Source organism: Salvelinus namaycush, chromosome 20, assembly GCF_016432855.1.
Source record: "Salvelinus namaycush isolate Seneca chromosome 20, SaNama_1.0, whole genome shotgun sequence".
NCBI lineage: Eukaryota > Metazoa > Chordata > Actinopteri > Salmoniformes > Salmonidae > Salvelinus > Salvelinus namaycush.
Window position 1 is genome coordinate 33,125,502 of NC_052326.1, and position 25,730 is coordinate 33,151,231.

Here is a 25,730-nt window from a genome sequence, read left to right on the forward strand (position 1 = left end):
TTTTGGAAAAATATAATGTCATGACTTATTAAATAGACTACTGGTGGAATGTAGATTAGATGTAAACTGTTATGCGCCATACCCATAATGCACCGTCGCCTACATAGACGTATAGGCTATAGTAGCCCTATAAACTCTAACTTATGAAACAGAATCGTGGTCAGTTCAATCATAATTCCACTAAACTCAGGTGATGGACGTAAATGGTTTCTAAATACAGGCTGCTATGCATTCGTGAATTGAACTGAGCTATTAATTGATACTTACAATTGACTTGAAGCCAATAGCATGACATCCGTAGCTTTCTGTTAGCTTCATATTCTTCACAACTATAGGCTACTTGTTCATATCTTAAATCAAATACATTTTTAAACCCCAGATAAACTTTGATTAGTTCCAAAACATTTTTTCAATGATTGTGACCTTGGTTGATCTAGGACGTTCCGCCATAGCGAGTGAGCCACAAGTGTGTAGTTATTGTATTGGTAAAGTTATGGGAAACTACACAGTCAAATATATATGTATCAAAAAAGCGTTTACTAATTAGATGTTTCTATAGGCCTATCAAAGAACACAGAATACAGGCTAGGGAATACTTTACCCCCTTGCACTGTAACTACTTTAGTAACGTTTTATGCGACTCAAGGTCAGATAAACATATATTTGGAAATATGTTTTTCGAAGTATGTAGTGATAAACCAGATGCGTCCTCCTTCTTAAGGACATCAGACTTCATACTGTGCATGCTATGCGATCGAATTTGATAACACCAAAATACAGTACGTTTAATTTAAAATACTGCCTGCCTATATTCCGCTTCACAATCTCTCTTTCCCCTCTCTCTTCCCTTTAGAAGAAGGACAGGGCCTGCTCCCTAAGCATCAATCTCTTCTTCTTCATACGCCGGTTCTGGAACCATATTTTAACCTGTTGGTCGCTGAGGTTTAGGCGGTCAGAGAGTTCCCTCCGCCGCTGTCTGGTGATGAACTCATTGAGCATGAAATCGCCTTCCAGCTCAGCCAGCTGGAGTTTGGAGTAGGGTTTACGTTTCTTTCGGGTTCGGGTGTGCATTGGATACCACGGGGCGCCTGGAGAGGGTAGAAGAAGTGGATGGGTGAGCATGGATGAACGTATAGGCTCTATAGCCTATAGTTTGGCATACATCGCCAAGCTAAGGTAAAAGTCCTGCACTGCATCAGTTGATTCTATAGAGCTGGTTATCAAACGTATTTTGAAAGCTTTTGTCATCAGTGTGAGCAGTTCCTGGCCCAGTCTTAAAACAGACTAATTTAAAACAATGAGTTAACATTCGGAGTAGAATATGGACACTCAAACAAATTATATTATACTACTACTGTTTATTATGTAAATGGCATTTACAATTTTGAATTTCACCAAAGAATGTGTGGTGAGACAGTGGGACGTATGACATCTTGTAATTTGATTGTGGATAGATACGCTGTAATTCACATTAGTCTGTGTCAGGTTTACAGTGGCAGTTAAGGTCGTCAATAACGATAGTCTCACTCTCAAGCATGCAAGCATATCGAATTGCCAAAAGCATGCAAGCTAGAGTTCTTGTGAATAACAGCATGCATTTTTTCGGTGTCTGATTTAATTTGCAACAAACTATCAAAAACCTTGAGTCTATGTTTTTTCTGACTTTATCCTGATCTCCTATAGGTTGAAATTGTTCAAAATATTGTGTGTCAATTCTCATTTTTACCACAAGACATTCTCATTTTTACCACAAACAATATCGAATTTTTATGGTGCTGTAAGGGTTTACTGGTGTGTAAAAGGCTGAGTGTAAACGAAAATATGTACCCTTCCTTGAATGCTTCCCCTAGCGGCGCTCACCCCAACATGCAAGCCTCGTGTCAATTCAGCATCCTAAGAATTTATAAAGACGAGCAATAGGACTATCAACAAATCAAGAAATAAGATTCCAATGACAAAAACAAGCACATAACATTCCATTGTTAATGTCCAATAACTCACCTCCACCCGCTTCTGTGCTTAGTGCGTGATTGCCAGGGGATGTCAACGCCTGAGCGATGCCTGCAGAAGATTTGCTCCCTTCATTGAGCAGCGATGAACTGGAGTCAGATTCTAGGGATTGACAGGATGGCGGATCTTGGGTCAACTGCTCGGCGCCATAGTCGTACTTGGAAAATGGACCATTGTTGCCCATCCCGTTGTGCTGTCCATGCTCCGTCGTTATGGAGGAAGAGGAGTCTCCTCTTGCCCTCTCTTCACGTTTGAGGATTGCGCTTTCAGCGCAGGGTTCCCTGTTGCCGCCACCGTTGCTGTAAAAACATTTGCTTTCATCTTGTCTGGTGATTTCACATGCACGGTTGAAAGAGGGATTAATTGGCATGGGACTGCTAAAGTAGGGTTGAGGATATCCATTGCACGGCTCCGAAGGGGTCCAAGGGAGCGAGCATACATTGTCCCTTCTTGGGTAGGAGAGAGAGGGTAGACCCGCCAGTTGTCCCCCAGACGCTCTGAAATTGGGGAGGTAAAATGTGTCTCCAGTGTGGATGTTTACCAAAGGTCCCACAAACCCGGACCCGGGATTAAGAAGATTATGCTCGCCCATTTCGGCGGGCCCGACCAAGAGCTTCTAGTTTATAGCGATCTGACATTTAACATAGTGAAACCGAGCGGCACGCCTGATTGGTCGGAATAGGGTCACATGTCCTCACCAACTTGTGTTACAGAAGGTGCCACCCACTATGTCCATGTCTGACCAAACAAAACATTAACTTCTGTACTATGGGTTTTATATGCTTTTTAAAATACATTTTATGCAAAAGAAAATCTGGGTTTGTTTTCTCTTTATTGCTTGTTTGATTTCTCCTTATTGCTTCAAAATACTCTACTCTTTTATTTTCAAGTGATGACCCAATCCATTAATATTAGGCTACAGGCCATATTGATCTTAGTAAAGTTTTCCCAGAGCCTGCCTTTTCTTTTTAATATGTCATTTAACGGTTACAAGGCAGCTGCACAAAGGCCTGTAAGGGTTATATTGTTTTCCCCCCACCAAATATCTACCATTGTTGGGTGTGCATGCCTCACTCTTTATTTTAGAGCAAATTACAGACGAATTGAATGTCATATAAAGCTGTGATGCTCCACTTTACGGGTCTATTTTAGGGAACGACTGATACTCACAGCCTCATTTCTCTGGTATTTACAGTAACAGAGTCAGTAAGTTGAAACCTTTGACTCTGTAAAAAAGATGATCTGCAATAAGGTTATTTTAAGAGCATTTCCAAGGAACAAGTTCAACATCTATCCTATTAAACGTTCGTAGCCATACATTGGGTAGCTTGTTATAAACTATTATTTTTGATGTGGGTTTAACAAGGTGGTCAAAGCAGCTTAAAAGCGCTTCATCAGTCGAAATTCATCACAGAGCGTTTTTATTAATTGATTTGCAATTGAGCGCCCCTGTCCCAAACAAGTTGAGTAAGGTAACTAAACATCTGTATGATACTGTGAAACAAGGGCTCCCCGAGTAATGATCATATTTAATCGAAAGAAATGGCAAAATAGGCATGCATTGAGCCGTGCGCATTTCCATGAGGAGACTGGCTGGTGCAATTAGGAAAGTGTTCCATTGCCTCTAAACACAACAACATGTAGGAAATGGAATTGAACAAAGACTTAATTTTTGGCTTAGACATAGGCCTGCCCACTACCCACTACCCACTTCTCATTTTAACATTACTCGTGTAGGCCTAATGTTGCTATTCTCGAAATTCCTGACAACCTTCACCGCTTTCTAATAATTTGCCTATTTGCCAAATGATAGCAATTACGTAAGCTGTAAACAAAACATTGCATATTAAGAAATTGCTAATGGATTGCCATTCTTGTTACAGTGCAATAGTGGGCCTATGTGTGCATACTCCACATCTTAAAGAGAGGAGTCGCTATTTTATCAATGTGTAATAAACCTGCCCATACATATCACTTTTCATGGAAGCATTGGCTTCTGCAGCAGCTTCTGCTATGCGACAAAAAAATTATTATTGTATCTGTAAGGATTGATATTCGCCAAGAAGGCTGGAAAGAGGCTAGGCCTAATATACAATGCCACATTTATAACTAACGTCAGCTTTGGAAGTCGGCAGTGCATTTGCATGTGCATTTGCATACTTCTGTGAGAAAGAAAATATCACATTAGTCCCAAAATAAAGATAGTTTTTCTGTATGGAACATTTAAATGGGATAACGAAAGCTTTGCATTAGAGCTACGGAAGGAAGGCTTCTGAGGTCAGAAGGAGATAAAAAATATAGCTACAATAAGTGCAATCTTTAATATTTGGGACATGTGAGTTAAAAAAGTGCCACGGGTCTTAAACTGCATATGCAATAGATGTTCAAAGAGCACGCATAGCCTGTTTCAGCTGTCAATCAATGTGTCCCCTTTTTACCAATGATAAAAGACAATTGAAGAAAAAAGAAACAATATCTGATTCCCAGGCTAGTATGTTTTTTGGGGGGGTAAAGATTAGGGGGGGTAAACCCCGAGTATTTAAAAAAATGTCGTGCGTAATAGACTACCCAAATAGGACCCTTTCCATAAACAAATGACTGCAAATACAAACTAATGAAACACATGACATGGATTTCCAAGGACTGTTTGTGGTCTTGTACTTATAACCTGTTTTGTTCTGCCTCAAATAACTGATGTAGTTAGTGGATCGTTCAAAACGACTTTTGTGTATGGGTCATTTGCCGTGGATTTTCAAATCAATAGTGTTCGGATTAGTTAAAAAAAAAGTTACATCTTTTTTTTAACTAAGCAAGTCAGTTAAGAACAAATTCTTATTTACAATGACGGCCTACCGGGGAACAGTGGGTTAACTGCCTTGTTCAGGGGTAGAACGACAGATGTTCACCTTGTCAGCTCGGAGATTCGATCCAGCAACTTTACGGTTACTGGCCCAAAGCTCTAACCACAAGGCTACCTGCCGCAATTACTTACGCGGAGTAGGCCTATATGCTGCAAAAGCTCACAAAATGTTGTAGGCATATTATAATTATTATCAGAAAAAGACACCATTAGTCATCGACCTCCAGTCATTCACCGCTTCAGTCATTGCAAAGGTTAGGGTGCTAGGATGGTAATGACCAAAGTAGCAAGGGGAATCTCATAACAACAGTTTATGATCTCTACGATCACTAACACACAGGCCAATACATATTTGATGTTTGTGCTAATGTAGCCTATCCATTTATCAGCGCACACAGTGCTTATCACAAGTTATGAGGTTAAAGAACAGTCAGTTTGGCAAACACGGAAGTTACCTTGGTGAAAAAGAAGATAAGGCCGCATAATGACAACCATTGAAAAAAAAGAATAACTACAAAACCTGACGCCTCGAAAGGAAGAAGAAAAAACAGCAAGATCACTTATATTTATATTGAACACAAGACACAGGAATCATATTTTAACATACAGTTTAGTTGTAAAAGGGTGGGGAAACTTCCGCGTTTCTCTGACTCAAGTTCATTCTTTACGTTTTTTTTTAACCTTAGAACGCAATGGGCCTACCAATTGGCGCTTCGGCAGTTCAAGGTCACTGTCTAGTGCATTGATGTCTGCTGGCTCATTGACACAACTGTCTTGGAATCTCTCGCCATGTCCAGACAGGGACAATAGCGTCAACAAAGAGCGTTTCCTTCCTTTGAGTTCGTTACAACATGTTGTCAAAGTTACAGCACCGTTTTGAAACTCATGAGACTCTTTTGTCCCCCCAAAAATCATCCTGAAGCCAAATATTTGTCAGACGTGTTTACATTAGGCCACTATAGCTCATTCTTAGATGGTAGCATATAAAAAGTATAGCACTTGAGTTATCTAATCGTTGAGTAGCCTAATATATAGCCTAATATATGAACGTTTTAGAAATGTTTGAGAATGAAATTATATAATTATTCAGTCTACAGCCTATAGGTTTCGTACAGGCAACACCAATAGCAATATTAAATTGGCAATCTAAGAAACACAATTGGGCACTGGAATGTAAAAGAAACTAAGGACTGCAACTTAATCCCCTTCAATAATGTTTCATGCTGACGCGTGTCGGGGCGCCTTCATCAGAGCACATGTTAGCACTTGATTGTTTCTTCATTATTTCAGCAACTTCATCAACATGGCATCGATATCATTTTGTACAATTTTAATCTGAGTTTGACACAGATTACAAGGCTATTTTTAAATGTAATCCACGTTTGATTTGATTAGTCTCAATAAAAACAGAACGTGTTTTTACTTCAGTCAAAATCAAATGCACAACCTTAGTACCAATTTACCCCGTATAATGTATTATCGTATAAAGACAGCTAAAGTAAACAAAAAGAAGAGGGTTTAACCAGTTGGATAAAATAAACAAGCCTCAATTTAACTAGGCTTATAAGGTTTACTTTACAAGACATCTGCAATTCGTAATATTAAACTTAGGCTACTACATGGGCACATAATAGGCTACTACATGGGCACATAATATACTTCATGGGCACATAATATACTTCATGGGCACATAATATACTTCATGGGCACATAATATACTTCATGGGCATTGATTAAGAAAATATTCATACTGAGTCAATAGCATCCTTACTCCAATCGATAGGCCTACATTATTTGGTAGGCTACATTTTGTTTACCCTAAACCCCAAATATATACAACAAATACATAGCCTAAAGACATCACCTGGGATGGCTTCAAATACGTTTGGAATTATGTTTTCTATTTGTAGGCTATATGACCTATTTTGCAACAGTCCGTGTGATTTGTTTGGTAAGGCACAACCGCATATTATGGACACACATGCGGTTTTGGCACTGTGATGCAAATCTCATAAATCTGTCTGTCTGTGGTGTGTGTGTGTATGTGTGTGTATGATTGTGTGTGTCATAAAGACTTCCGATTACCTACCAAATTACTCATCCAGAATTAGTTATAACAATAAAAACTGTTAATCATATTTCGCGCCAAGAATTTTTGCTTAAAATAAACATCTGCCATAATATGTTACAATATGTAATTTCCCTGCGTGTGAATGCGTCATCTGAAAGGAACGGCTGCAGCTTTTGCTGATGCAATGTCAACTCGAACACAGTTCAGCTGTTCAGGATAAAGGCAGTTCTTCTGGCTGACAAACTAGCTTTAAATCATGCAACATGGCACATGCTATAAAAACCTAAATTCAAAAAAATATTAATTAGACTACTACTTTCAACTACAATTGATAAAAACGAAACATTTCTGGGTGGGTGGTTGAGGTGGTTGTTTGGATTAGAGTAAGGCAATACGTAATAAAATCTCAGATCATTAAGACAAATCTTTTGATAAAAACAACTAAAACGTGACAATGTTGTTCTTCCAATTCTGCTCACCTATGTACTGCAAAGGGTTAATCCATCCACTACTTCCTGAAATTTCCATCCATCCACCACCAGAGGCTGTCATCCTCCTTCTCAGTTCAGCATGCCCACTCAGGACAGAATATATTCACTCACTCATACTCCGGCCTAAACTCTGGTCGACTGACCATGAAAGCCCCACGGTTCTAATTTAAGATATTGACTCACGAGTGGACAAAAAGTAAATTATGTAAATTATAAAACATAAAACCGAAGACAGAATGTGACAAGATATTCAACAAAGAAATATAGCCTAATATTTTAAGATGTTATCCAAAAACGAGCTACATTGTGAACTTTTTAGTTTAGGAACACTGTTCAAACGTAGGCAGGCTACAAGTGAGACAAAATAATACAGTATTACGGTCTAGAGGCCCAGTGATTTTAATTGTAAACAAGCAGCTCAACTACGTGGTTTATCGAGACATAACAAAGTGATATTTGTCAAAAGCCATTTCAAATTTTTCGATATACCGAAATGTGAAATTGGAACTACAGATGGTCTAAGGAATACAGATTGGCCCACAGCTCAGAAACGTAATGCATGGGCCTAAACCTTAAAAAGCTAAACTGAAAATATAATCCACATTGTATTATATTTAATTGGATAAGTGAATGCTACTTACACACAAATAAACACGTGCGCAAAAGGCTCACTATTTATTTAAAATGTTTGCCATTTGTTCAACAACTGTTTCAAATTATTTCCATTCTAGAAATGAATTTGTAGATTTTCAGATATTTGGTCTTATAAGAGCAGTCATCGAAACCAAGCAAGAATTAGGCCGTGCTATTCCAATATGTACAGTCTATCAAAAGTGTGCTCTAAACGCCTCCATAGGCCTATGACTGTACAATTCTCGCAATATATTCCAATAAAATAGTTTTTTCTTGCTATTTCAAATGAAACAAAATAACAAACCAATTTGTTTCGAAGCTGCCTGTCTTCACTAAAACATGCTACTCCTATTACAGAACCTTTAAGGTTGTTTTCTACCAGTGCTATCTAGGCTACTTCATGAAATTGTGTAAGCAAAATGAGTGATAGTTCATAACTTTGGGCTACTGCACAACCCACATGCAAAAATACGACCATAGGTGTGAAGCACACATAAATAAATAACGTTAAATCTTATGAGGACAAATCTCATGCCGCTATTCTCTTTCCTATTATTGAAGTCCTAAATCTGAAACGGGGCATGTATACACTCTTGATATAGCCATACAGTTCTGTACATCTATGTGAACTCAAGGTATAAAAACAACCTACATACCTTCAAAATGAGTTCATGACCACGTCTGTTTTCCTTTAAGGCAGATGCACAGCTCATCGCAAGGAGCACACCTTAAATCTCGATTTGAAAAGAACGCTACAGCTCAAACTTGTCAGTGTCAAACCTGATGGACTTGCAAGAAGTCAATGGTCTGTCTACCTGTTATACATGCTCAAAATACCACACACTCCCTATGACGACTGTTATACATGCTCAAAATACCACACACTCCCTATGACGACTGTTATACATGCTCAAAATACCACACACTCCCTATGACGACTGTTATACATGCTCAAAATACCACACACTCCCTATGACGACTGTTATACATGCTCAAAATACCACACACTCCCTATGACGACTGTTATACATGCTCAAAATACCACACACTCCCTATGACGACTGTTTACATGCTCAAAATACCACACACTCCCTATGATGACTGTTATACATGCTCAAAATACCACACACTCCCTATGATGACTGTTATACATGCTCAAAATACCACACACTCCCTATGATGACTGTTATACATGCTCAAAATACCACACACTCCCTATGATGACTGTTATACATGCTCAAAATACCACACACTCCCTATGATGACTGTTATACATGCTCAAAATACCACACACTCCCTATGACGACTGTTATACATGCTCAAAATACCACACACTCCCTATGACGACTGTTATACATGCTCAAAATACCACACACTCCCTATGACGACTGTTATACATGCTCAAAATACCACACACTCCCTATGACGACTGTTTACATGCTCAAAATACCACACACTCCCTATGATGACTGTTATACATGCTCAAAATACCACACACTCCCTATGACGACTGTTATACATGCTCAAAATACCACACACTCCCTATGACGACTGTTATACATGCTCAAAATACCACACACTCCCTATGATGACTGTTATACATGCTCAAAATACCACACACTCCCTATGATGACTGTTATACATGCTCAAAATACCACACACTCCCTATGATGACTGTGTAAGTGTGCTGTATCATTTAAGGTCTGGAGACCGGGGCGAGATTATTCTGTAAAACCGTCAGGCAGAAAATAAGGAAACATACTAAGAATAATAAATATAAATGAACGACAGAAACGGATTAAAATGGCTATACTTTGGGGATGATATCAAATAAGCATTGACAGTAAATTATTTTATGGAATGCTAGCGATAACCTGTCTAGAGTAGAACAATCATTCTATTGCCTTGCAAACAAACCGCGAGGCCGGTGCCCACCATCCATCCCACCAGAGAAAGGAAGCACAACCTTCCCTTGTTTGCTATGCACAAGCTGTTGTTATGTCAAGGTCAAAGTGACTGCATAGTCATGGTCAAGGGTAGCCAAGAAGTGACGTACAGACACAAAAGACGAGGAGCTCCGCAGTTGCATTCCAGGGTACGATACAAGCCCAAAAACTTATGATTATTTTATGTGCTCTAATCACACGTCATCCACAAGCAATCTTACCAATATGCCAAAAGCACTATCACGTAGGCCTATAGAGTATTTAGTTGAGATTTAAAAATTAAACCATTAGGATCTGTCAATTCAGATAGGAGATGCTTCATGCAGTCTTCGCACGCAACTATTAGCTCCGTATCCGTTTACACCTTCATTTTGAAATGGTGGGCTCGCATGTTCACTAAACGTTTTCCGCAAAAAAAGTGCATTTGAGACACAGATGCAAGATAATAGAGTTGAAATATGGATTATTTTGAACCTGTAAAATCATTTTTGAATGTTGATGAAGAAATTATAGCCTAACATGTTTTAGGGTAAAATGCACCGTATTCAAGGAATACATGCTACACGAGGGTTACTTTTTTTACGCACAACTAAACGCGTGCGTAAAAGGACAATTTCCTCAAAAATATTATCAATTTATTCACCGATTGTTTCAAAACTGTGTGACATTTCCATTTGTCGAATTTAAATAAAATAAAATGTAGTCTACATAGGTATATATAGGCTTTAGATAATATATTATAATATTACAAATGTAGGCTATAAGAGTCATATGATAATCTCAAATTAGTTAATGCCATTTGAATTAATTAATTAATCACGTTGCTGTGGAGACTAAAAACTGAAACAGCCAAGCGACATAACAGATTTTTTTTAGGCTACTGACTAAACGTTTTGTTAATAATCTACACAGACAATTCTTCTTTCGACAAAATACCTAGCCTATCATTCCATTTTGACAGAATCGTATTCAGAATATGTAGTTTTAGTTTTCACTGAGATATTTTCACTTAACCTATAGACCGACTAAACCCAGTTTTGAAAGTGATTTATTTGGCATGATAATCTTCCAATATCGAATTGAGATAGTAAGGAGGTTCATTTGTATCAGCTGGTCCTCAAGTAGATCGACTTTTTGGTCTTGAAAGCAGAATTAAAATGATATGATGAGGACAAAGTCTGGATTGCGTAATCATTCTGGAATCTAAACCATAGTCATGGATCCTTTTTCAGTTGAGGGGTTCTTAACCATTTAGTCCAGGAGTAGCCATGCTTAACGTCAGTGAAGCTGGTTGCATGCAAGTTCAAAGAGATAATGTTATCAAATTAGGCTGTGGCCAACTTTCGGCACTTTTATTAAAGATTCCACTTGAACATTTGAGGTTGGACTGTGGTTTATTTACCAAATAAGAACATTACTAGAATATCAACATAGGTTATTATTTCCTTTTTTTGGATTGTGGTCCATAATTTGGTATCTCAACAAAAGTTCAAATGCTTTTCTGATTTGCACAACATTTGCGCATACAGTCTTATCTCTCATGCACCAACTAATTGTCAATGCGCAATTCAACGTCAATTCCACGTTGGTTCCACGTAATTTCATTGAAATTACATAGAAACCACGTTGATTCAACCAGTGTGTGTCAGTTGGTGAAGACCTCAGACAAAGATAGAATAGAATCAAATCGAAATCAAATCGAATCAAAATTGATTGGTCATTTTAGCAGATGTTATTCCGGGTGTAGCGAAATGCTTGTGCTTCTAGCTCCGACAGTGCAGTAATATCTAACAAGTGATATCTAACAGTTTCACAACATATACCCAAAATACACGTACATCTAAGTAAGGAATGGATTAAGAATATATATACAGTATTGGACTAAGATACATACATTTTGATTATATCTATCTTTGTCTGATGTCTTCACCAACTGACACACACTGGTTGAATAGTATAGCATAGTGTACAGAATATACATATGAGATGGGCGATGCAATATCTACAAACAACGAAAGTGACTAAGATACGGCCTATGAACAGTGCCTTGCCTTGTTCAGGGACAGAACGACAGATTTTTACCTTGTCAGCTCGAGGATTTGATGTTGCAACCTTTCAGTTACTAGTCCAACGCTCTAACCACTAGGCTACCTGCCGCCCCAGAGTAATGCAAGATACGGAGACAGTGGCCAGTGATTCCTAATCTATGTCTATAGGCAGCAGCCTCTGACGTGCTGGAGATGGCTGTTTAACAGTCAGTGGTGTAGTCCAGAATACAATACAGTATATACATATGAAATGGGTGATGCAATATGTAAACACAATTTAAAAGCGACTAAGATACCGTAGAATATTGTGGAGTGCGGTTTATACATATGAGATGAGTAATGCTAGATACGGAACATTATTAAAGTGGCTAGTGATCCATTTCTAAAAGTGGCCAGTGATTCCTAATCTATGTCTACAGGCAGCCGCCCCTGATGTGCTAGTGATGGCTGTTTAGCAGCCCGATGGCCTTGAGATAGAAGCTGTTTTTCGGTCCCAGCTTTGATGCACCTGTACTGACCTCGCCTTCTGGATGATAGCGGGGTGAACAGGCAGTGGCTCGGGTGGTTGATGTCCTTGATGATCTTTTTGGCCTTCTTATGGCATCGGGTGCTGTAGGTGTCCAGGAGGTCGGGAAGTTTGCCCCCGGTAATGAGTTGGGCAGACCGCACCACCTTCTGGAGAGCTTTGCGGTTGTGGGCGATACAATTGACGTACCAAGCGGTGATAGAGCCCGACAGGATTCTCTCAATTATGCATCTGTAAAAGTTTGTGAGGGTTTTAGGGGTTAAGCCATATTTCTTTAGCCACCTGAGGTTAAAGAGGCGCTGTTGCGCCTTCTTCACCAGGCTGTCTGTGTTGGTGGACCATTTCAGTTTGTCAGTGATGTGTACGCCAAGGAACTTAAAGCTTTCCACCTTCTCCACTGCGGTCCCATCGATGTGGATAGGGGGGTGCTCCCTCTGCTGTTTCCTGAAGTCCACGATCATCTCCTTAGTTTTGTTGACGTTGAGTGAGAGGTCATTTTCCTGGCACCACAACCCAGAGTAGACATTAAGCGATAAAACCTGATAAGTGGGAGACGGGTTCAGATAGAGGGTCATGTCGATAAAATAGAAAACAGATTCTATAGAAAACAGATCCATTTGATCTTGTTTGATCGGTATATTTATTTATTTATGAAACATGTTTCCATTGAGTACATTTCGATCGAGCACCACACAGTTCAAATACTGCACCAAATAAAAGGAATAAAACGTCGTACAATCGGAATGCACAGCCCGAATGCTATAAGACCTAACTCACTATACAAACCAAATGGCAAAAGATTCTGCATGAATATGCAATACTTTTTAATATTCTTATACTGATTACAATCATTCCAGTTGCATTACAGAGACATATCCTTCACTGACAAAAATGATCAAAATATGAGAACCATAAAATAGTCTGTAGCAATTTACAACCCGTCACACGAGACAACTTTTAATTAAATATGCATGGCACTGTACAATAGACAATAGTAACCTTGCTCAATCCCGTGGGATCAAACTAAAATGGCCATATACAATATCATTGAAAAGTGAGTTTTCAGTCTTGATGCGTCCAATACCTGAAAATGTCTGAACAAGATAACTGTATGAAATCCCCAAAGACCTCAGTTTACTTTATCAGGCACAAAAGTTTGTAATTTAGGTCTGAGGCTATACCAACAATGCTGGTATTGCTTTCGATGCTCCTGTAAGGATGTGATCGTTCGTTCCAACCAGTTTTCATTTAATCTTCTGTATTTTCCCCCAGTTTATGTCCAAATAGGGAGGTGAGATTAAGTTTGTGTTTCGCAATGCATCATAGGTGAGAATTCTGTCGATATAAATATCGAGCGTTTCTGTGATAAAAAGTATTTGAGTTGTCATGCCAGTGAGATTGGACTGAATCAAGTGGCATGCATGTGAGAGCTTGATTTAGATTTACAGACAAATTTTTTCTCCTTCACCCGCCGGTTCTGGAACCAGATGGTGACCTGGCGTTCGGAGAGATTTGAAGTGGCAGATATTCGACGTCTCTTGTCTTTGGTGATGAACTTGCTGGCTGCGTACTCTTTCTCTAGTTCCTTCAGCTGGATCTTGGTGTAAGGAACTCGCTTTTTGCGGCCTCGTCTGTAGCTGCTGACCTCTGGTTGCAAAGGCACGACATCTGAGAAAAGAAGGGCATAACACACTGAAAGGAAGGCCGAGAAAACAACGACTGTTAGCCTACATTTGAAAATGAGAAGAAACTATTGGAAATATAGTTTTTTACTTGATTTTATTACAGGCAGAACAATGTGAAAGCACCCTGCACTGGATTCTGATGCATTGCATTTAAAATCATTGCATTTTGTGAAGTTCATGGTCCCCGTAGATTGGGCTGGGCAGGGCTAGGCTATAGGCTACTTTATTAAGATGGGCCTACATATTTGAGGTAGGCTACGGTTAGATTGCAGTCATTATGGTATAGTTATATCAAAATATACACTTCATGACCAAAAGTATGTGGACCTGGATCGCAGTTGGCATTCAAATTCATCTCAAATGTGTTCATAGGGTTGAGGCCAGGGCTCTGTGCAGGCCAATCAAGTTCTTCCACACCAATCTCGACAAACCATTTTTGTATGGATCTCACTTTGTGCACGGGGGCATTGTCATGTTGAAACAGGAAAGGGCCTTCCCCAAACTGTTGCCACAAAGTTGGAAGCACAGAATCATCTAGAATGTCATTGCATGCTGTAGCAATATTTCCATTCACTGGAACTAAGGGGAACTAGCCCGAACCATGACAAACCGCACCAGACCATTATTCCTCTTCCACCAAACTTTACAGTTGGCACTATACATTGAGGCAGGTAGCTTTCTCCTGGCATCCGCCAAACCTAGATTAATCCGTCGGATTGCCAGATGGTGAAGCGTGGTTCATCACTCCAGAGAACGCGTTTCCACTGTTCCAGAGTCCAATGGTGACGAGCTTTCCACCACTCCAGCCGATGCTTGGCATTGCGTATGGTGACCTTAGGCTTGTGTGCAGCTGCTCGGCCATGGAAACCAATTTTATGAAGCTCCCGATGAACAGCTATTGTCCTGACGTTGCTTCTAGAGGCAGTTTGGAACTCTGTAGTTAGTGTTGCAACTGAGAACAGAATATTTTTTCTGTGCTACGCGCTTCAGCACTCAGTGGTCCCATTCTGTGAGCTTGTGTGACCTACCACTTCGCAGCTGAGCCGTTGTTGCTCCTAGACGTTTCCACTTCACAATAAAAGCACTTACAGTTGACCACGGCAGCTCTAGCAGTGCAGAAATGTGACAAATTGAGTTTTTGGAAAGATGGCATCCTATGATGGTGCCACGTTGAAAGTCACTGAGCTGTTCAGCAATGGCCATTCTACTGCCAATGTTTGTCTATGGATATTGCATGGCTGTGTGCTCGATTTTATACCCCTGTCAGCAACAGGTGTGGCTGAAATAGCTGAATCCACTAATTTTAAGGGGTGTCCACATACTTTTGTATATATAACGTATTATCTAAATGTTTAAATGACTTCGGCCTTGCCAAGCCCATCTCCTGAAGTCCTCAGACATGGATGTATGTCTAATACTGACTTGTATCACGGCGACCTGCTGGCTAGGCACACCATGATGACCATTTAGTCCAAACATAGATATGTAACCTATGCATAAAAATGAAATTGGCATACTGACTGCGAAAAACACTGCGAATATTAAGCCTTAATAATCTGAAGGCACCTCGGGTGTGGTATATGTGATATATACCAAGGCCAAGGGCTGTTCTTATGCATGACAGAACGCGTAGAGCCTGGATACAGCCCTTAGATTTGGTATATTAGCAATATACCACAAACACCCGCGGTGCCTTTTTGCTATTGTAAACTGGTTACCAATGTAATTAGAGCAGTAAAAATAAATGTTTTGTCATACACATGGTACACGGTCTGATATACAGTACCATGGCGGTCAGCCAATCAGAATTCAGGGCTCGAACCACCCAGTTTGTAATGTCACTTGTAATAGGTTGGGAATAGGCTGGGCAGCTAATCCTATCTATATTAATGGCCCCTGATTTTAAACTTGAATGCAGCTTCAATTGATGTAATAGAAGACATCACATCCTATTCATTTGATCATACGGATGGGTTGTGCTCATTAGTTTGGTTTGTTAACAGTCCTATTATAGCCTATTTATTCATTCACTGAGTTTTATTTCAGAGGGTTTCATTTAAGAGCGCATCGACAGCAGAGATTATATAAAGGACTATTTTAACGAGGTCATGAACAACATTATGAATGGTTAATTGGTCAGTCGAACCAAGGACAATACAAAATAAAACTGTACAGTCTATATGAAAATGTTTGACTGTTCAAACACAGTAAGTCTATTCTGTGTTATGGGCATATAGCCCCAATACTACATTATATTACAATAGGCTATTCACTGTATTGGCCTACGACAAGTGGTAATACAAGCTCCAAATGTCATATGTGTCAACTTTTTACTAGATTGTGAATGATAAGCCAATCAATCTGAGCTATTCGTCAACAAGGTAGTATTCAGAAATTGAATGTGCTATTCAAGTGGCAATCGGCCTACTTGTCTCTCTGCTGTTTATATAACGGAGTGTCACCACATAACTAACGGATCAATTCGGTTGAACTAGACAATTTATACATGAAAGGTTTCTAAGGCTACTTATAAAATGGAAACAAAACTGAAAATGCATATTTCTATGAATTGACTCAACGCATTCATAGTCTATGAATAATTGATTTACCCCTCTCTCTTTCTCTCTCTCACACACACCTCACCGATCCTATATGGAGTCGCCCTTGATTACCATTGATTTGGCATTGAATTTGAAATATTCACGAAAAAAACTGAAAACAACTGTGCTCGCAATAGCAAATTGAGAATAAACGCAAGGCGTAAAAATCGCGAGCTTCAAGGCACCACTCCCTGTTATGACTATATTTACTGCAATGAGCAAATATCTGTTATTTTATCTGGGAGGGCAACAGTGCCCTGCTCCAATCCATAAACCTCATTGTAGCGACTATAAATTCAAAGGTATTGGCCTCTTCTCCGGAATTGAACGCAAAGACGAACATAAACAAACACTCTCACTACCCTGTGATATCATGCACTTCAAGTGCGTTATAGTCATAAGCTGTTTTATATAACAAGGCTATACAAAGGAAACGGGTTTTAAATGAATAAATAAAAGCAAATGTATGTCATGAAATGTCGATCCTTTCTTAGAGAGATATGTATACAGTGGTAGCCCAACGTTACTAAATTGTTGCCACCCCTGCAAAAAAATGTATATATATACACATTTTTTTATGACATTTTTTGCAGGGGTGGCAACAATTTAGCAACGGTGGGCTAACCACTGCTAAATGAAAATAGGGGAAACACTGCGCGCGCGCACACACACACTTTTGGTCCTGTTCGTCTTAGTGCAGTGCAGGTAACACTAACAAGTGTGAAACGTAAAAACCACTGGTATTATAAAACATTACATGAACCATGCATTTTAATAAAAGTGAAAAGGTTTTCATACCTGGGAATGGAGATTTCCAGAGATGTGTTGAGTGTGTTTGCTCTTTAGAACAGTACACCTGTCCGTCCCAGCCATTAGATAGAGCCCAGTGCTGATATCCATCCATGGGAATCAAAGTATCATGTCTCGGTTCCGGGTGCGCACTGATACCGGGAACCACAGACACGTCCAAGTAACCTGGGACAGTCTGGTATGAACTGGCAAAACTCGGGTAAAAGGCGAACTCCTTTGCCCTGCCTGACAGCTCTTCCGTGGGCAGTGCCGCGCTTGGTTCTGTATACTTCTCGGCAGGGTGGTAAGAGCATGGCTTCTGCTGCAAGTTAACGTTGTGCGAGTGTGACAATCGACAACCGTAATAAGGGCTTCCGAACGGGTAGCCATAACCCAGGGTGGTGCTAGAGGAAGTCTGGGTAGCGGAGCAATGTCGCCCTGTGTCCTGGGACGGTATGTCCGAGTACACAGAACCCTGGTGGTTTAGGCTGCCGGAGTGTCGTCCCAGCGCTGAGTGCGAGATCAGTTCCCTGCAGTGAGTAGCAGAACAATTCCCGCCTAGTCCCTCCATTGATTGGTTTTTATTCTGATTATTTTCATTCGGGCTTTTTTCATATACGTACATTAAGGTGTCCGCCCAGCGTGGATGCAGAACCAGCGAAGTCGTCATATCACGGGTTGCCGAAGCTTTTTAAAAGTCGACTACTCCAAGACTGACACCTCATCTCCAAGCACATTTTACGCATGCGCAATACCCAAGTGTCCAGTTCATTATTGAGACCCTAGATCCGCCGACACGTGATACAATAACGAGACCGACACGAGAGTGTGCTAGGGGTGGGGGCGAGTGGCTCATCCCTTTAAACCACCACTGGTGTTTGTTTCTTGATTGCAAAGTCCAGCGGATACTCTCATTGGCTTGGGTTGTCAGAGGCAAGTATCCTTAAAGGGGACGTAAAACATGCTCAACAGTTTGAAGGTGGAAGAGGCCATAATCTTCATATTTTACAAAACGGAAAAGTATTTAATCTAAACCACATAACGTTGGCGATGTTGAACAATTCGCCGGGCCAGTGATACTATTTAGATACGTGTGAGTATTTTCGGTTCTTGATAAGGTAAAGATTAGGCTTGTTGGGCGTATTTTGGTTAAACAATATTCTGATGTAATCAACTAGGCTAAGGTACATCACTTATAGTCTAATGTTTTGAAATACAACATTTAGCAACCATCAGCGAAAGGATAGGCTACGTTTGCGTTTTAAAAGTTACAATGTCTGTAAAGAGAACCTGAGTTTGTTGGCTGTGGGACCTTTTAAATGTAGTATATGACATTAAATAACAGTCGATTTACTCAAAATGTCTAATCTTACCAGAAGATGTAGAGTGCAGCATAACACACCACCCTTCAAAATGGGATTGTAATTTATAGGACTTTTGGTAGGAAATTATGTTTCTCGTCGTAGGCTCTGTCAATGGTAGATAGGCCTGTCTGAAACCTTCTGATAATTCTCAATGCGTAATGACAGCTACATTTATTTAACTTGACTGACATTTTTCATTTTTCCAAATTCTAAGACATGTTTGTTTGAATCTAATAATGATTGGTAGGCTTATTTGCGTTAATGTAGGCCTACCACTATCTCAAACAATAGGCAAATACATTTGACACAAGAAACTAACAATGGAAATAATAAAGGTATTAAATATAAAATAAAACTTTTCTCTACGGCACAGAGAAACCACTTTGTTTTGCTCGTATCCTTATGGCGGTTGGATACTCGGAAATAGTGGTTTGTTGAGACATGCAACTGCTTGGTCTTTATAATTTGGGGTTATTAAACATAAATTGCGGTGCAATTTTGGCAAAACTGAAAATATGAAAAACATAGGCTACAGACTATCCACCCCTCCTAAATATGCATATTCTCTAATATAACATGAACGTTTTCTCCTAAGTAGTGGTCCATGCATATTCTTCAATCTAACAGAATGTATTATTTTCTCCAGTATAGGCTAATGAACAATAAAGATGTGTATTGGCCGTTTTTGTCATCTGAGTCAAGAATCTGTGTTAGGGACGCAAGGCCTTGGTCTTGCGCCCATGCTTGCACCTGTACTCAAATGATTTAATCGGACAATAAATTATTGACCAACTATAATGCCTTACATTTCAGGTTTAGTAATAATTGCATAGACGATGTGCTAAACATAGTTAAAATGTAGGCCTATTTTTGCCAAAAATGTAGGATATTGCTATATTCTAAGAATAGTGTTTTGGGGGCGTGTATGTACTGGGCGAGAACGTGTTTCGTGAAGTTTCAGTCGCACTATAAACACAAAAATTGTGATTATTTAAGCCCATCTAAAATCCCAGTTAGCTTAAGTACAACACAAGAAGGACACCATGGTGGTCATGAGGCAGTCCTGTATAGCTGAATGCACCAGGTATGGGCGCTGTGTCAAAAGCAACATGAAACAAACCACAGCCTACCAGGGCTCTCCAACCCTTTTCCTGGAGAGCTACCCTCCTGCAGGTTCTCTCTACAATCTCAGTTGTAACTAACCTGATTCAGCGTATCGACCAGCTAATTATTAGAATCAGATGTGCTAGATTAGGGTTGGAGCGAAAACCTACAGGATGGTAGCTCTCCAGGAACATGGTTGGAGAACCCTGGACTAGGCTATTGGAATTGAAGCGAATAAAATCGTTGGACTAACTCTTCAGTTTGTCCCAGGAAATAGGAACTCATATCGGCCAGCGGAGCTACTCACAAATATTGACCATTCATTCAAAAATGGCAGACACAAGGAAGTCCAAGGTCAAGGTAGGGAACGCGGACAAACACTGTCGTAATAAGTCTAGACAGGCAAGAATTAACTTCACACCGGCATTGTGGAGCTTAAGTGTAAACTCGTTCCAATTAGGAGAGCCATCAAATGACGCTTCCGAGTAGCCAGTTTCAGAAAACAAAATCTGGACGGAACAGTCCTGTCTCGCCATAGTCTACATCAAACCAAACATTTAGCTATCATGGAAACAACATCTGGGTAGAGGGCTAAACAAAACAAGTCTCTTTAACCGTTTTTGTGATCACATAGGCCTATTAGGCCTACACACAATATAATCGCATTTCCATTATCAGCAAAAATGCGACAAAATCAACCGGCTAACTAATTCTATATGATGAACACATGGGGATGTCTTTTAAATTACAAGCAGTAGGCCTAGGTATATAGCGGAAATGTGTCTATATTTTATAAGTAAAATGTAAAAGTTGTAAGATACAGTGTAACACAAATCTGCCATCTTTAAGGCTATAGGTACACGTTGTATTTCGGGAAGATACACTTAAAAGTGTTTTTCTTTATCCATGGATGTTAAAAGTCTAAGCCACCATTTTTTGATTCAAAATTCACGACTTGAAAGGCCAACACAGTCTCACATTCAATTCGCGCATATATGTACAAAATGTATTTCAGCAGATTTCGTGCGTTTTTGTGCATTTTTGGGGTGTTTCAATTCGTTTGAAAATACACGAATTTCTGTGCTACTTAATTCGTGCGAAAATACACGAATTTCTGTGCTACTTAATTCGTGCGAAAAGACACGAATTTAACCAGTAGGCGACACACAAGCCTTTGCAACAACCATATAGACGCGATAGTCTATATTTCATTTTTGTTCTTCTTAATGGCTAATTCAACGTCATGAATATACAGAAATGTTGTCTTTGTTTAACCATGTTTTAAAATGTGTCGTTGTATGCCTATATGTACTGTTTTAGACTTGCTGAACAGAATTTTTGAGAAAAGACGCACATTTACGTGCGACTTAATTCGTGGGAAATATTGTTTTATTAATGCCAATGCTGTTTTCTGTGCTTGATTTCGCTTAATACTTTGGATACTGGTGCACTTGTAATCAGAACGCCTTTTTGTCATGTAGGCAACCATACACGATTTTCTTCATAACCCATTTCATATTTCGTGGAGCCTAAATTACACCATTTTCTTCATAATGCATGTATTACATGTTAATGTAAAATAATGAATTATGTTGGCTTACACTTATGGCCTTTCCAAGGCCCTTCCATACCTTAAGGGAACATTTTAGCACTCGCCATATGGTTAGTGAGAAACGCCACATTGCAAATGTACGGTCCCTTACTAGACGTCCTGCAACGTTTCTAAAATTCGCGGACGCGTCGGGCCGTGCGCGGGGGAGAGATCTTTCAGGAAGTCATCAAACGAAATCTCTCGGACGTTCGGTTTCCGTTTTATAAAAATAAAAAATTTTGGTCATTTTTCCGCAGTCTCGGAAATTCCCACCAGAGGGAAAATAAATCATATTGCAAATGCACAAGCACATTGCAAATGCACGTGGCCTTTTCTCCTAAACTTATTTCGAAGACGAAACTTGGTGAGCGTAGGTTTGGCGTAATGGACAGTTGGCCCCGAACAAGATGGCGTCGAGGCCTCAACGCTTTTTGAGTTATGGCCATTTTTCTGGGATTAAAGGTCAAAAACGCAAAGTAGGGTGCTAATTTGACCGCTTCACGTCAAAGTACATAAGCATACGGTGTCAGGAAAAAAAGAACCAGCCATTTATCTATCGTAATTTAAGAGAAATCGTACATTGACAAATTGGTAATGTTCACAAAAAGGAGTTAAAAAAAAAAAATTACAGATCCAGTTGCAGTGTGTTCAGACGAACATTTTTTAAGTGGGTCTCGAAGCTCTGCGAGAATTCTGTGATTTTATGTGATTTTATGAAATAACACACACTCATTTAACCCTCTGTAAATAAGTCAGTTCTTAACATAAAGACTTAAAACTCAATATTATATAAGAGCCTACCCCAAGGAGGATATGTGTTCACTTTCAGCTTCCTATGTCAACCGGAAGTACCTTAAAATGGTGCCATAGGGTCAGTTTCGAAGGGTTAAAAAGGTCAGATCTTTTCAAAACTTCACTTGTGTGATTAGGCAACCCTCATGAACTGTAAATCAGTAATTTCTCTCAACAGATGTCAAAGAAAAGCTCTCACACACACACACACACACACACACACACACACACACACACACACACACACACACACACACACACACACACACAGCAAGGATGGAGTGAAAAAGTACGGTGCTTAAAGACACACAAAGCCTGCAATGGCATTACCATTATCTCCAGGCCATGCCGAGTTCAACGAGATGCCCCGCTTGACCGTAGCTCGCTCGGTCTGAGTGCAGCGACAGTGACAAGAAGAAGGACCCAAATGACCCTTTGACCTCAATTTCATATTTTTTTGCTTTTGGGAGACAAAGAGAGAACCGTTAAGGTTAGAAGCACAATTTGACCTCAGGAACGTTCCTAAGGTCCTCCCGATCTGTGCAAGCCTAACATTGACCATGTGGCATTAACCCTTAACAGTTAAAAGAAGGTGTTAACATCAAACAGTTTACAATGACTGTTTGAATACATTGCCTGCTCCCCTAAATTCAACCTGAAGCCTATGTGGGTTAATAATGCCTTATGAACCTGTCTTCGATAACAATCCATCAGGCCACTACGAGGTCTACCTGTGTCGATTCTAAGCTTCCTGGAGCAACCGGAAGTGGTTAAATCACCCTAAAAGTGTTTGCCATACCCAACCTGCAGTTTGAGAGAAATAGTGCATTCAACCCTATGTAAATCAGTGAGTTCTTAACGTATAGACTTAAAACTCAGGATTCTGTAAAATCCCACTCCAATGAGGATATGTGTTTACTTTCAGCTTCCTGTGCCAACCGGAAGTGCCATAATTGGTGTCAAAAGGGCTGTTTCGAAGGGTTAAAAAAGTCAAATCTTTCCAAAACTTAATATATGTGAATAGGCAACCCTCATGAACTGTAAATCAGTCATTCATCCCATCAGATTTCAAGGAAAAATTTACACACCCACACAGAAAGGATGGAGTGACATACTGAGGGGCTTAGAGGCAGACAGTGCCTGCAATAGTTACTTTTGTTCAAACTTTTAAAGAACCGTCAGACCTAGAGTTCTGAAACTTTACAAACCTGTTCTAGAGCTCAGGTCGATTAAGCACAGTGAGTTATGTGGCTCTAGAAGGTTCTCGGACCGATTAAAAGCCTCGTGCATTTGCAATGACTTCAATTCATTTTGAGCATTACAAAATGGCGACATTTAGAAAAGTCCCAGAGTTGCAAGACTAGGTGCATTGAAACCGGCTCGGCCCATAGAGACGGACCCCGACATTTCTGTCCGATAGCTCATTCAAGGACCCCGTAGCAAGGCATGGAAAAAAGTGGAATTTCAGCACCAATTAAGGTTTTGCTCGGGCACCGAATGACCTATCGAGCCGAAACTTGGGATTCGAGGTCGCCTCACATAGGGCTAAACATAATGTGAGAACTGGACCCGCAGCTAGAACATAACTACGTATTATTTGTTTTATTATGGTTTAAATGGAAGGCGCTGTGAATTTCGGGCCTGCTCTGAAATATGTGATAGTTGGCTTCTAAACGAGTTGGAAAAAGTGAGTTTGGAGTCAGATGGTATCAGTTTGGTGTTTGAAAATATCTAATTGACTGATGGACACTGACTTGCTAGTTGACTTTTGTGCATTTGCAATATGTTTCAACAGTGAGGTACCATCACCAAAATTGACATGATGAAATTTAACACAACGAGCGATGGAGAGGTCCCACTATCACTGCCCGGCCATCCCGAGGTCATCAGGCCAGTCATTTTTGCATTTCTGCAGTATTTAAGAGAATGCCAAATTCATGGCCAAATTCATGGTACATGCCCATTGAATCCTATTGCAAATGTAACGTTACATTTGCAATATGATGTGATGTTTTTCACTGTTGAATCATATTGCAAATGTAACGTGCATTTGCAATATGTTTAAACAGTGAAAAACCACCAAAATAGCATTCTGAAATCACCACTAAAAATGACATCACCATAGTCTCCAGGCCGTGCCGAGTTCAACGAGATGCCCCGCTTGACCGTAGCTTGCTCGGTCTGAGCGCAGCGACAGTGACAAGAAGATGACCCTTGACCTACATTTCAAGTCTTTTGCTTTTGGGAGACAGAGGGAGAGCTGTTAAGGTTTAGAAGCACAATTTTACCTCAGGAACGTTCCTAAGGTCTCTGTGCAAGCCTAACCTTGACCGTGTGGCATTAACCCTTAACAGTTAAAAGAAGGTGTTTACATCAAACAGTTTACAATGACATCTCACCCCATAGGAGCTCATTGCCTGCACCCTTAAATTCAACCTGAAGCCTATGTGGGTTATGAATGTCTTATGAACCTGTCTTCAATGACAATCCACCAAGCCACTATGAGGTCTACCTGTGTTGATTCTAAGCTTCCTGGAGCAACCGGAAGTGATAAAATCACCCTAAAAGTGTTGCCATACCCAACCAGCAGTTTGTGATATATAGTGCATTCAACCCTGTGTAAATCAGTCAGTTCTTAACGTATAGACTTAAAACTCAGGATTCTGTAAAAGCATACCCCGATCAGGATATGTATTTACTTATAGCTTCCTGTGCCAACCGGAAGTGCCTTAAAATGGGGTCATAGGTGCTGTTTCGAAGGTTTAAAAAAGTCAGATCTTTCCAAAACTTTAAATGTGTGAATCGGTCAACCCTCATGAACTGTAAATCAGTCATTTCTCTAAACAGATGTCAAAGAAAAGCTCTCTCTCACACACACACACACACACACACACACACACACACACACACACACACACACACACACACACACACACACACACACACACACACACACACACACACACACACACACACACACACACACACAGCAAGGATGGAGTGACAAAGTATGGTGCTTAAAGACACACAGAGCCTTAAATTCTTTTAGGGGGGATCCAGACTTCCATACCCGCTCTGGGAGCACTATACTACCGCCCCAAATCAATGGGTGCTGGCCTGAGTGATTTATGGAGGTTTTCAAAAAATATTCAAACTTTTCGTGCACCTGGTATTTTTTTGGGGTTACCAGGCGTCATTTTTCAAAACGGTTGAAATTGCT

General features: G+C 40.0%; 2 protein-coding genes across 2 annotated transcripts; both read right to left on the reverse strand.

Moving 5' to 3' along the window:
• Nucleotides 1-849: 849 nt before the first annotated feature.
• LOC120064902 (homeobox protein Hox-C12a-like) lies at nt 850-2,602 on the reverse strand. Its single transcript, XM_039015491.1, has 2 exons — nt 2,002-2,602; nt 850-1,088 (listed from the first exon to the last, which is right to left on the reverse strand). The coding sequence occupies exons 1-2, from the start codon at nt 2,600-2,602 to the stop codon at nt 850-852; spliced, it is 840 nt and encodes a 279-aa protein (XP_038871419.1).
• An 11,391-nt stretch (nt 2,603-13,993) lies between these two features.
• LOC120064587 (homeobox protein Hox-C13a-like) lies at nt 13,994-18,329 on the reverse strand. Its single transcript, XM_039015180.1, has 2 exons — nt 17,669-18,329; nt 13,994-14,253 (listed from the first exon to the last, which is right to left on the reverse strand). Exons 1-2 carry the CDS (start codon nt 18,327-18,329, stop codon nt 13,994-13,996), a joined length of 921 nt encoding a protein of 306 aa, XP_038871108.1.
• Nucleotides 18,330-25,730: the final 7,401 nt, after the last annotated feature.